Source organism: Tamandua tetradactyla, chromosome 6 (genome assembly GCF_023851605.1).
Source record: "Tamandua tetradactyla isolate mTamTet1 chromosome 6, mTamTet1.pri, whole genome shotgun sequence".
Classification (NCBI taxonomy): domain Eukaryota; kingdom Metazoa; phylum Chordata; class Mammalia; order Pilosa; family Myrmecophagidae; genus Tamandua; species Tamandua tetradactyla.
The window spans coordinates 174951899-174965800 of NC_135332.1; the positions used below are offsets into that span (position 1 = coordinate 174951899).

At 43.7% G+C, this 13902-nt stretch overlaps 1 protein-coding gene across 4 annotated transcripts in view; it reads right to left on the minus strand.

The window, feature by feature from the left end:
• ADCY8 (adenylate cyclase 8) overlaps window positions 1-13902 on the minus strand; it is a 241915-nt gene that overhangs the window by 38586 nt on the left and 189427 nt on the right. For all 4 annotated transcript variants that reach the window (XM_077167672.1, XM_077167676.1, XM_077167674.1 and 1 more), the window contains one exon: window positions 9591-9763. In XM_077167672.1, the coding sequence (XP_077023787.1) occupies window positions 9591-9763 (173 nt within the window). The remainder of the gene's footprint in view (window positions 1-9590; window positions 9764-13902) is intronic.

Here is a 13902-nt window from a genome sequence, read left to right on the forward strand (position 1 = left end):
AGGTGTGACTCTGTCCATTCAAGGTGGGCCTTGATTCATTTATTGGACTCTTTTAAAAAGGGAGACATTTTAGAGAAAAGACAGTTGCTTCAGAGAAGACAGAGATGCAGACATTTGGAGATGCCTGGAGTGCTGACAGAGAGAGCAGATGCCTAGACACGGAGGTTTGGAGATACGCAGCCCAGCAGATGTTGTCATGTGACTTTCCATGAGATGCTAAGCAAGCCAGAACCCAGAGTTGTGTCCTGGAGGACCTAAGTGAAGGCCCACAGATGCCTAGAGAGGAAACCAGTCACATCAGAAGCTGGAAGCAATGGAACCAGGAACAAAGATCAGCAGATGCCAGCCATATGCCTTCCCATATGACAAGCATGGCATTTCTTAAGTCAAGATAGCTTTCTCTGGATGCTTTAGCTTGGCATCTTAGAATTATATGGTCTTAGAACTATAAACTTGTAACTTAATAAATTCCTTTTTAAAAAGCCATTCCATTTCTGATATATCGCATTCTGGCAGCATTTAGTAAACCAAAATGCTTAAGTGAGGTGTAGAGAGAGTAAAGGGCAAATAGGTGCAACATCTGTCTAAAACAGTCAGGGAAATCTTCATGGATGTGGTGACCCTCCAGTGCCAATGGAGCTTGCCAACAAGCTCAAGAAGGGCAAGTACCTGAAACAGAAGGCTCCAAATGTACAAAGATACATTGAAATGTATGTGGACTAGGAAGATGGTGATATCAAAGGAAAGCTAACTTGACAAAAGAAATCTCTGACAAATACAAAGACTTGTTCTCTTTTTCTCTTTCTGCAAGGGCCAACCTGGCTTTCAGGGTGGTGTTACTTGGGTGGGAGGAAATTTTGGCTTTTTGGAGGTGTGAGTGCTGGTCCTAACCCTTGGCTGCAATTTCTCACTCATCTTTGTACCTTTACTCTTTGTCTTGTAGCACAGCAGTGCCTTTCTGCTCTGTTCTGGGTTCAGCAATGTGATTTGCTTTTGTCAATAGAATGAGATGGAAGTGAGGGAGTTCCAGTGCCAAGCCTGTGCTTCAAGAAGTCCTGCATGTTTACACTTACTTTTTTGTACTTCTGCCTTTCCAGGAGAAGCAAAGCTGGCCCTGCTTGTCCCAGGTGGAGGATGGGAGACACATGGAGCAGACCTGCACAGCTAAGGTGCTCCAGCCATACCTAGCTTAGAGATGAGCCCCAGCTAACCCACAGATATATGAGTGAGTCCATTGAGTTCAGCTGGCCCAAGTTCTGTTTTTGCTGGAGAACAATAAGAGCAGCAAGAGGTCCAGGGAAACAGGGCTGCCAAGACCAGCTTCTCATCTAACTTCATGCTCAATGGCTATCCCACCCACATAGGGCTAGCACAGTACAGCTCACCAGGGACTTAGGGATGGAAATGTGCACTCTCTTAGAGAGATATTGTGCATATGGGAACCAAGGGAACAGAATAACTATGTGGGCTGGAACAAGACTGGGATTTGTGAATTCTTAGTTCCATCCACTTTTCCTTGGAGACAAAATGCTAATAGTAGATAGATTCATTATTATTATTATTTTTTCTATAACCCAGTGAAGTTTCCAATTATTGAGCATCTACTGTGTACCAAGGATATGCTGTGGATATAGAGATGAATAAGGCACATTGGCTTTGCCTTTGAAACAGTCCATTATGAGAAAGAATCAAATACACAGATAATTTCATATAAACATGAGACATTCCATGGAAAGGATGCATACTTACTGCTATGGGAATACACAGAAAGAGGTTGAACACTCAGGAAAGACTCAAGAGTTGAGTCTTAAAGGATGATAAATCAACAGGTGGAAGAGATGGGATGGGTTCTCTGGGTATGAGACATATGTCTTGCTTAGTTAACCAGTTTTCAAGCCTCTAGTGAAGGGATGATAAGTAAATATCATATATTATGTTTGAGGCCACATGCAGGCTTAGCAGGAGAGAGTGCTCTGCTCAGTTAGAGGTGTCCACCATGATGCCAAAGTGGAGTGTGTGTGTGATCTACATAAAAGTCATTCATTCATTCATTCACAGCCACCATAGTATTTATTTTGGGGTGACTGTCACATTCCAGTACCACTCTTTTTTTTCACTTCACTTAATTTTCTGGCCCTAAAATTTGTGGGAACCTGGCAGAATGGTTAAAGACATGAGCTTGAGACTTAGGTAGACCCAAGTTCCAACCTCGGCTCTGCTATTGACCCATTGTTTGTCCCTGGATAAGTCACTTAATACTCTCAGCCTCAATTTGCTTACCCATGGCTAACTGCACCACCACGACTGTGAGAATTAAATGAGTGAATCTGGTGACACGCTTGGCATGGGGCCTGGCCCATAATCCTGCTTATGGTGGTGTTTTTAAAAAAGTCATTCGTTGACACAGTTTGGATTGAACACGAGATGCCCTATGTTTAGCTCCTCCTGAATAAAGTCTAAACTCCTACTCTGCCTGGCACTTCTGATATCCTTTTCTTTGTAATGCAGGAGGCTTTTTTCAGCCCAACAATTTATCGTTTGAGACATATAATCCAGAGAAAACATAAATACGTTTTGAATCATTTTCACAACTGTTGGTTGGCTAAAAATAAATAGTGAGATGACTAGCCCAAACTCAGAAGAAAAAAAAAGGCAAATTATGATCCATCTCTGAACCTTTAGGCTGCATATCAGATGGAAAAATGGCCTAAATATAACAGCACAGATTATGTCAGCCCGGCCAAGGAACATCCACAAGGAACTGTGATTTGAATTTAGAAGGAATTTTTTTTTTAGTATCTATGATTCTCTGAAGAGCTACCAAAGAGAGCCCAGTGGCTGAAATTAGTGCATTATTATAATACTTTGTGTAATACTGGGTGGCAAAGGCTTAAAACCAAGGGCCATTTGAACTGATTTATTTGAATTAATAAAATCACTGAATTAATACTACCATCTCCCTATGCTAATAGAAGAGAACCTATGTAAGCGAAAACACATGTAGAATAATGTAAATTTCGAGGCTAGAGATTGTCTTGTCTGTCATCTCATAAAAATTAATATGTAATTCGAATGCTACTCATTAAGAAACATTTATGTTAATTGCAGAGAATTGGGAAATTCATAAAAATTTCACAAATAAGCAAATAAAAATGGTCTTCAAGCCTACCACGCAAGGAAAACAGTGTTTAAAATTGTGGAGCCAATTAAATGCCATTTCCAAGCCTTTTTCCACTTGCAATGATATTTTTTCAAATTTAAGATCATATGGTTCATACTGTTTTTGTAACCTACTTTTGAACTTAGAGATTTTTTATGAAAATAACATCATGTGATTAGATACTATAACATGGATCTTGGGGATCCATGCTATTCTTTACTATGTGTGCCATTCACAGCATGCTATGTCCTGGAAGGAAGTCTTTCATTTTATAATTAGCGGACCCAGGCCCAGAGAGGAGGAGTAACATGTCTCAGGTCATGTAGCTGACTTGTGTCCAAGGCAGGGTGAGAGACTCACATCACAGGCACCATGATTAGACCTTTAGTCATTTGCCATCCCAAACCTGAATTTTTAGTCTAGCTATTAGATCTCATTTCTCCCATGAAATCCATAATAAGCCAGCCAGCTTGAATTTATCTGTCATTCTGCTGCCATACTGATGATTGCCATTTAAGTGCTTGTTTCATTCTAGACCTGTAATAACCACTTTATATATATATCTTGCTTTAATTCTCATATTAACAATTAAGATACTGTCATCCCTGTTTTATTAAAGAGGAAACTGAGGCCCAGATGTTAAATAACTTGCTCTAGTTGACAGAGTTAATGAATGGCAAAGCCTGGTTTTCAACGCAGATTTTGGTGATGCTTCTCATCAGCTACAATCCCCTCCTTTAAGCATCTATCGATGACTGCTTTTTCCCAAGCAACTTGAGGGTCAAAATGATGTCGAATCCATCTGTGAATTTCCAGTGCCCAGCAGAAGCCTTAGGAAGGGGGTAGTGTATATTGAAAGGATGAGTGGATGGATGAAGGTCACATGATGTTGGACAACTTCTACTTGGCTTTGACCCTACCTGTGGATTATCTTCTGATTCTTTACTCCTTGTATCTACCATGACCTCTCATATGGCTGAGTGCAATATCCAGGAAGAGCTCTAAAGCTTACAGGTCTCAGTGCAAAATCAAAAAGCGTGGCCCCTGCTCAAGATGTATTAAGAAATTCAAGGCAGTGGCAGCAGAGCAACGCACCAGGTGCAGGTCCCTTTGGAGTGTGGAGTCCTGTGCAACGTACTTGTTCAGGTCACATACCATGAAGCTGGCCATTCCTTTGGCTTCCTGATTGGTCTCCCCACATCCACTCTTGTTCCTCTCTAATCCTTTATTCACAGCAGGAAGTCTTCCTTCAAAATACTCAAGCCCCTTTAGTTAAACCCTTTTCTGTGAACCCCAAACTCTTCCAGGTTCTTAACATGGTCTAGGCAGCTTTCACACTCTGGACTCTCTCTCTCTTTAACCTCTGCTGCTATACTTAGTACAACCTAGCTTTGTTCTACAAGCTGTAGTTTGCAAACCCCTGCACTCCAGCATCCCAAACGGTTTTCTTCCTGGTTTTGAAAAGGAGGCAGGGCTAGTGCAAAATGGGAAAGGGTACAGACTCTGAGGGCTGGGAGAGGCCAGTGTACTTCATAACATCAAAATGATGCGGAAGCCTGTTTTCAGGATGCCAAGAAAGATCCAGATATGATCCTAATTCTACTTCTGAAACACTGAATTCAGAAATATATTGTTTGCTCAGAGAGACTAAAGATGATAGATGAGACCTTTGTTCAAGCTTAATGCATTGCTATTGTATTTTGCATTGCATACATCTGAACCTATGAGGTACATCTGGCTCAGGTGAGGTGGTCTCCATTATAAACTTGGGCAAGCTCTTGCTTACATATTTAACACTGGAGGAGATCAGTTATACTTCCAGAAAGTCTGATGTGATCTTCATTCAGGCACTATTTTCTGCAACAATATGGCCATTGATGAGGCATATTGAGGATGGAGAGTTTAAACCATCCTTGGAGAATATTGTTGCACCGTTTGCAGTGTGTCCTGCCTTTCTCGCCCTCCTCCCTCCTCTTTAGTGAAGCAGACCTTGTTTGATTTACCCTTGTGGGATCTGTGCCTGGTCTTTCTTTCTGACTCCCTGTTGAGATTTGTCAGTGTGGTGGTCTTGTAGCTCACGTTCCTGAGACACTAAGGAAAGCCACCTGTGAATTTAAAACACCCTGGAAGGCTAGTTCCCAGGATCACTCAACTATGGTTCTGAGCACAGTGATGGCTTTGGCGGTTCCTGATGGTATTTTCATACTGAAGACTATCCTCGTGCAAAGGGGAGGGCAGAACCGGAAGCAGTTCAGTGAAAAGTCCACTGAACATGACATCAAAAGACCTGTATTCCAGAGCTGATTCTGTCACTTACTAGCTGTCAATGAAGCTCTCTGAGTCTCAGTTGACAGATGACATCTGCATCAAGAGGTCTCATAATATCTACATGAAGCTATGAATTTAAAAGGGATATGTGGACTATTAAGCATAATATACATGCCTCTCATTTGTGAGAGCCTCATCTGGTAGCACGTTTTATGTCTGAAATGTCTTCTATACCTAACCCTGTTGGCAAGTCTTGCAAGGATAATTTTGGTGGAGAGCTCTGAGAAGCCCCTGACTCATGCTGTTTAGCTTTCAGACGCCCGAGAGCAAAATGAGCAGTGTTAGGAAATGAGGCATCTGGATGGGGTTGAGGGGGAGGGACAGCTGGATACTAAAATAAAGGGAAGAGATGGTCCTTGTTCCTTCTGTGACCCTAACAATAGGTGCATAATAGATCTGGAGAGATTTTTGTTGAATTAAAATAAATGCCATTGATCTTCTATTAGAAACAGAGATATAGTATGTGTACTTACCATGGCCACTTCCAAATTTCAGAGTGGAAAGAGCATGGATAGTAGAGGCAGACCCTCTAACTCCCAGCAAAATAACTTACAAGGTGGGTTAGTTGCTATTATAATCAGCATATCTGATGCTCTTAAAAACTTACTTTGCTGCCACTCTTAATTAACAGTCTGGCCACCGATGAGCAGAAATAAAGGCCAGAACTCAATCCCAGGTTTTAGAACCTCAATTGCAATGCATTCCAGTATTTTGTCTATATTTCAGAAAGTTAACAAGGCATAGGTGGCATGGAAATCTTATCCTCTGATAATCAGTTATGACATATAGGTAACTAAGCCTATGAGAAGATAAGGAAAGTGAACATACTGGAATGGGCTAAAAAGCCCAGCCAAATGTCATCACTTTAAAAGTGAAGCATGACACTTGTACCCAAAAGCAACATGTGTCTACAGGATGGGAGACACATGGTGTAAAACAATAGTGAGCAAAAATTGTAGGGCTGTGTATGACAGATTACTGTGACTCAAAGATTCCAAATGAGCTAATACTTTTTCCAGTAACTCATTCATTCAATTTTTCATTCAACAGATATTCAGTTGGGCAGCTACTGCCAGATTCTCTAAGTGCCAAAAATAGGAACATGAGCAATGGTCCTTGCCCTTAAAATTTGCTATTCTCATGGAGAAGGAAGGCATGGAAATTAATAACTGCAACACACAGAGGCAAGTGCAATGATCAGAACTTACGTACACATATTAGAAAATGAGAAATGGTCAAAGAGGGCTTCACTGACGAGGGAGCCTTGAGTTGTGCCCTGAATTACTGATAGGAATTTGTCAGGGTGATGGATGCACAGAAGCTCATTTGGGAAACAGCAAGTGATTTCATGTAGCTAGAATATAGGGTGCAAAAGGTGAACCGTAGGTTTGTAGGAGATAAGATTGGAGGAGTTTGTGGGGCCCAGTTGAGGGAGAGTTTTGAATTCCCTGGTAAACTGGTTAAACTTTTAGCTTCTTAGAGACAACAGGGAGCCCATGACAAGATTTAATAAGAAAAAGGAACTGACCAGATGGCTTCGAGAAGGGTAGATTGAGAGTTTAGGCCAGGAGACCAGTTAGAAGACTACAGTACAGAGATAAGGATGGACACCTTTCTAGAGCAGTGGCATTAGTGATATGGAGGTTACATGTCTAAAGCTAAGTGTTAGCATTAATCTGCTGCTTCCTCTATACTGGGACTTGTCAAGTTTCTGTTATCACGTTTGATCCCCTTTCTAGTCCCACAACATGCAGTAACTATCATTATTCCCACTCGACAGATGATAAAAACAAGGTTTAGAAAGTTTAAGTCATTTTTAATGAATCTGTTTGAGATCACAAGTTGATGGACAGCGGGCATTTGAACCCCAGTGGTTTAGCTCCTCAACTCATCCTCACAAGCATTTTGAAGATGCTGCTCCCCTACGGGGTCGCTGAGGAAGAGGAATGAATACTGACTGAGAAGATACTGGGGGTGTGAGTGCCTCGCCTGTGTGAGGCTTGGTGCCATTCTCTGAGCCAGGGGTTGTCGAGGAAGGGCATCTGAGGAGCACATGGGAAGGCAGCCCAGGGCTCTGGGCAAAGCTGTGCCCTCTCCACCACCCAGGGAGGCAGCTGACACCCAGAGACCAGCAGAGACACCCTGAACCCAAGTGAGTTCCTACGGGTTGGCTCAAACCCAACACGTGACTGCCAAATTCCACACCCGGTGACGACTAACCTGCTGGTTTACGATGCAGCTGAGACGCTGAGACGGGAGTCTGGATGAGCACGTCCCTTTTTGTTTTTTCATTAATTTAAATCTACTGACCCTGAGTCAGGAGAAAACCGAATAAAAAGCACAACTTTTTTTTTTCACAAATCAGCAGCTACAATGAGCTTGGGATCACCTTTACTTTCAAAACCCTACTGAACAATTTAAGTATGAGATTTTCCTTAAGACTTCGAAAGAGAATTCAGAACCGAAGTTTCTCTCCTGAGAAGGAGGAAAAAGAAGGATGAGCATATACTGAGCACCTACTATGCACCAGGTATGACCACAGCCCTGGGATAAAGTACAGTTATTCCACTTCCCCAATGAGCAAATTGAGGTCTGGAAGTGGGAAGTGGCTTCCTAATGCAACAGAGCCAGTCCCTGTCTCGCTCCACTAATGCTGTGCTGCCCTTTGAATTAATGCATTTTAGATGGTTCGATCTTTATTTGTACTACAAAGGTGGTCTATTTTGTCCACACACCTCTTTGCCCTCTGTTGTGTCCTCTGTATATTTTCACAGGACATCTGTAGTGCAATGGTATTTAAAAATCCTATTTGGTGCCTTGTCATCCTGCCTGGCCTAGTCATAAGTTTTCCTTCTAAGTGACCACCTCAGTTAGCCCTGCCCTGCGCAGAACCAAAATTAGTAAGGCCTGCCCATCTGGAAGGTTTGGGATAATAAAGGTCACTGCCATCTCTTCTCCTGAAGGGCCCCTGCCACTTCTCCCTTTCCTGGCATAACTTAACTAGCAAGGCAGATGCTGCCAGGAGGAGACGCCCCCAGCTTCTCCAAATGGCCGTTGTTGCTTTTGCTTTTCGTGTGTGCAACCCCCAGCATCCACAGGAAAATCCCATCCCTCCCCTGTGGTCACAATAAATGCAAGAGCCCACACGCCACATGTGTCTTCCCCTCTCCTCCACCACGGTTCCCGGAGCTTGCGTTTGGCAAGACAGGACCCTCTCCTGTTCTTCCCTCTCCTCCGCTAGGCTCTTTGATCTGAGGAAGCCGTCCTCTCATGCATCTGCAGCCAACTGGCTGGCTGTGTTTGTGCTCAACACCCAGAGAACCTTCACAGAGCACCTGCAACATGCTGCCACTAAGAAGGCAGCACACAGATGCCTACCTCTCTTCTGAGGCATGCTCCCCCTTCCCGGGACCTAAGCAGAGACACTTCAGTTGGCCAAGTGGGTGCATCTTCCAGGGCATTTGTTGAATCTCAACTCATGTGGACAGCATGATAAGGCATTAGCTTGCATCTGCCTCCCTCCTTTCCTTCCTCAGTTCCCTGTTACCTCATGCTTGCTGCCCTGGGGTTACGTGAGCACTTAGGCCTTGCCTCAGGCTCTATTTTCTAAGGAATCTAGGCTAAGACATTATTTTCTTGTACTTTTTCTGCATTTCAAAATAAATGAGATGCAAGAAAAGAGTAAGATTTCAATACATGAGGGTTCTTATTATTAATATTGCTATAGCCAAATTATCATCAGACCTTACAAGTCTTAGAGTCCCTAAAGTTGAAGGAACTATTACTTACCAGGGCTGGAGGAGATCTGAGTTACTATTTATTCACTATCTAGTCCAAATCCATCATTAATAAACGGATGGATTCATAATTAATGAATATAAATAAGACTGAAAAGTAGGAATTTTGCCTAGGTTTGGTAGCTAGGGAGTGTTCGAGGGGAGAAATGTAAGTCAATATCCAACGAGTTCCCAAGTTCTAATAACTCTACCTTGATTCAATCTCCATCCGACCCTCCAGTTCCAATAAGTCTACCCCACTCATTCTCCCAGTGGGCTCCACCTCCCCGTGGAAGGAGCACTCCCGAGGGTGCGATGACACTTACTCTCCACTGTGGTTCAGGCTGTCGTAGCGCAGGAAGAGCCCTGCATAGATGGTCTCGGTCAGCAGGGCATAGATGGCAATCATTATCAGCAGCACAGCCAGCTTCAGGACCGAGTTAAGTCGGAGGAAAACAGCACAGGTCACCATGGCCAACACCCCCGTGAAGACAAAGTACTGGAAACAGAGAACGCAGGTGGTCAGATTCAACAGGCACGTAGCGGGTGTGCTCAGATCAATAATTTTAAGACATATTCTCCTAGTTGTGGATGCTAGTGAGGCTTCCTATGTGGATGCTTGCTGGGCATCTCTATCTGGAGGTCTCAGAGCCTCTCAAATTCAAGAGCTCTCAAGCTGAATGCTTCACTTCCTAATACCCCCACCCAAACCTCTGCTCTCCATTTCTGTGAGTCACAAGACCATTCACACCACCTCCAAGTCAGAATCCTTGGTCTCGTCCTTCTTTTCTCCCCTTCCCCACACTCCACAGCCAGGCCATTAGAAAATCCGTAGATTCTACTTCCCTAACGAATCTCGAGTCTGCCCAGCTTTCTTCTTCCACCGTGTTCCTGGCTCGGTTCTCATCTCCTACTCTGGAACCATCTTCTGGCAGCTCTGACTGTCTGAAGGCCCCAGGACACCTCCACCCCTGCCCCCAAAGCAGACTATCATTCTCCACTTCTCCAATTCCCCAGTATTTCTAAAGCATGGATCTGATAATGCTACTCCTTAATTTAAAGTCCTTTCATAGCTCTCCATTCCCTCAGATTCTGTTCTATCTTCTTAGCAAAGCTTACAAGGTCCTTTATCATATGTCACATTTCCTTGTACTCTCCAAACCCTAAACATATATTCCAGAATCTAACTACTTGGTACTTCCCAAATGTGCCCTGCTTTCCCTTACCTCAGTGCTTTGCATCCCCAGTACCTTCTTAGTCAACTCTCATTCATGTGACTAAACCTTACTCCTCAAAAAAAAAAAGAGCTCAGGTGCCACCTCCTCCAGGAAGTCTTCCTGGTATCTCCAGGTACTTCTGATACTACCTCACTTCTCCAAAGTATCCTACATAGCCAGGCATAGAACTGTTCAAATTGTAAACTTGGAACCACTTGAGAGCTGGATTATTGGCGTCATTCTCATGTGTCAATCTGCCCAGCCAGGGTTCTGCCATGTGGGGGAAATGTCTCAACCTATTTCCTTTAGAGAAGTATCCCAAACTATCACTGGAAGGTGGGTTCAGATTCCTACTATCCAGTGGGAAAAAAGAATAAAACTTACATTATCAAGGGCCCAGTGTGGGAGAGAACTTTATATACTTTTTCTCTTGGAATTTTCAAAATAACCAGACAGAATAGAAATCATAATTCCCATTTATAGATGAAGAAACTGAGTTTATAGAGCTTAAAGAAATTGTTCAAGATCTCACAGCTAGAAAGTGCCACCTGGGACACCTGGATTCAGCCGGCTGGGGGGAAATGTGACTCCAATGTCATGACTTTGTGGGTGAAGGTAGCATGGTTGAGAACAAAGGATGACTTGAGGCTCCCTTGTCTTTGCTCCAGAATATTCTTTGGTAGTATTTAGAGCTTTATTTATAAAGCATGTCTCAGCTACTTCTTTTATTTTCTTTACATGGGCAGTCACTGGGAATTGAACCTGGGTCTCCAGCATGGCAGGAGAGAACTCTGCCACTGAGCTACAATGGCCTGCCATCAGCTACTTCTAAAAAGCATTTATATGGTTACTTGACTATGTGATCTCATAATGCAAGGTATTATCTTATTCTTCTCTGCACCTTCAGTACCTCCCCAAGGCTGTCCCCTGAATAGATGAATGAGCATACAGTGGGAAGGACACTGGGCCAGGAGCCAGGGACTCTGGGCAATTATTCCCGTTCTGGGGATCTTGGGGACTTACTTGACCTTTCTATGCCTCACTTTCCTTATCTATTGAGTAACTGTGTTAGACTAAGTTTCCTAAGTGTGGTACACATGTTAAGTTTCAGATAAAGGCTGTGCTCCCGGGATACATAGTGCCAATGGGAACCACAAATGGGATCAAATCAGGCCGGAAACCAAAGGCCAGGGGATACCAATGATTGATGACTGCTGGAGAAGGCACACCAAGTGAGAAGGGGTGGATGACAAGAGTGTTGAGGAGGTTGGGGTTATGGAGCTGGGAAGCAGAATTATGAAACTCATAGGCACTGTAGAATGTCAGACTTCCTTCTACAACATAGCAGACAGATTCCTTTTTACGAACTTGGTGATAAATGAACAAAAATATAATATAATAATTTACTACATTACAGTTTATACATTAACATTATGTGCTCTGGACCCTGAAAAATCTTTGCTGAGGCATCTCATGTTATCACCACAGTGACCCTATGATTGAGGTTTTATTAATCTTCTCAAGTTTAATGGCACCTGAGGGTTACAGAGTGTTGAAAAGACAAGAAGGAATGTTTAGAAAATGACCTTAACAGTTTGGGTGGCTTGGCCAATGGACTAACTGGGCCTGGGTCATTCCAACTTCGTATGGGTCCAAGAATTCCCCTTCCCCCAGGAGCCCCCAATCCAACTTCTAACAAGGTTGTCAGGTGCGAGCACCTGGCTTTCGCAGAGCACTCCCTGCACAGCTGTATTTACTTTAGAGTGCCAGATGGCTAAGTTATAGTTATTTTCTCTCATGCACGGCTGTTCCCACCTTTGCATAATTAGAAGGTAGGGTAGCATGGGGTAAGGAGCCCTCCCCTAGAGCACAAACCACTGTAGGTCTGGGAGTGTCACTCCAGCCCCTGTCCATCTCACCAGGAGGTACTTAAAGAACTCGAACATCTCTTCTTGGCTTGTAAGTGTCCCAATAAAGCCTGTTCTTTAACTTACACCAGGCAATATCACCCACCTTGGCCCAGAGAGGTTAAATGATGGTGGCCAGGGTCAAAGAGATCAATGTGATAACACTTTTGGGTTAACGCTCTCCTTTCACACTCAGTTCAGAAAGGTGGCTTATCTCCATTTTAACTGAATCAATAAAAGGTTCCCTGGATCGGTAGGGATCACAGAGCTAGCAGCTGGCGGAAGCGCTCTGAAGAAAGGGCTGGTTGTGGGTCAGATGCAGGCAACTCTCAGCACACCCCGGTCCTTCCCTGAGGTCCCTCATACGAGGATGCACAAAGTGGCTCCGCAGACGCTTGAAAGGAAAACCTCCCTCCAACCCTGAGAGGTAGGAAGAGGAGACGGTTGCTAATGTTCCCATCTTCAGGAGGGAAGCTCGCACAGTCTCACCATCTGAGACTCAGGGGCTCCTAATTCCTAGGGCAAGAGCAGCAGTTCCGTAGTTCCAATCCGACCATCTCATCCCCTTAACTAATTAAGCTTGCCACCCTATGGACTCTTGAACTTTCCCATCAAAGATTTTTCTCCTCTAGTCTCTTCTGTTTCAAGAAATGATATCACTGTGACAGGAGAGGGAGAAGTTAAGGAGGACTCCCAGGTTTCTGGCTTGTTCCATCAAATGGGAAGTGTATTGGGTTATGGGGTTCATGTGAAATTAATTTATATATGTCCTCAGAGCCTACCTTGGTATCAGTAGTATAAAAGTTGACATTTATTTTCTGTTTTTTGGGGGGTGCCAGGCATTATTCCAAGAACTTTAAATGTTCGTTTTAAATGCTTATCATGGAATTCTTGCAGCACTCTGTAACAGAGGTACTACCAGCCCCTGTTAGGAATGAGACCTGGAGAATGTAAGTCATTTGTCCAAGGCCTCGTAGGTATTAAGCAGAAGAGCTTAGATTTGAACCTTGCCTCCTACGCCAGATGCCATGCTCTTTACCACCTTACTCTCATGGCTTTCAGTGAATTTCTTCTGAATAAAGAAAGAAATGTGTGAAAAATCAGAGCCAGTGAAAGGGCTGTAAGACTGTCTGGACTCATCTTAATAGTAAATTGTTTTCATAAAATTTCACTCCATTTTGCTGTGTTGGGGAAACCAAAGGAAGGAGTATTATCCTCTCTGAGAGGGGCCAATAGAGGGGGAGCCACAGCCCCTGGGGGATCAGGCGTGGGCCCCTGTAGGAGGAAGTGAGGTTCAGGGGAGAGGATGAGGCAGGATGAGGGCAGCTTGGCCCAGCTGGAGGGTGACCCTCCTGCCGGCTCATGCAGGTTTTGTTGGAAGATGAGGTGCAGAATTGTCTTCTGTACTTTCAAACAGATGTTTTGAGCAGTGAGTTCCTGTAGGCTGAGTGCTTAGTAGAGGGCCTTGTATAGGATCAGACTCACTGCATGAATCCAGGCTAAAATGTCTCTTG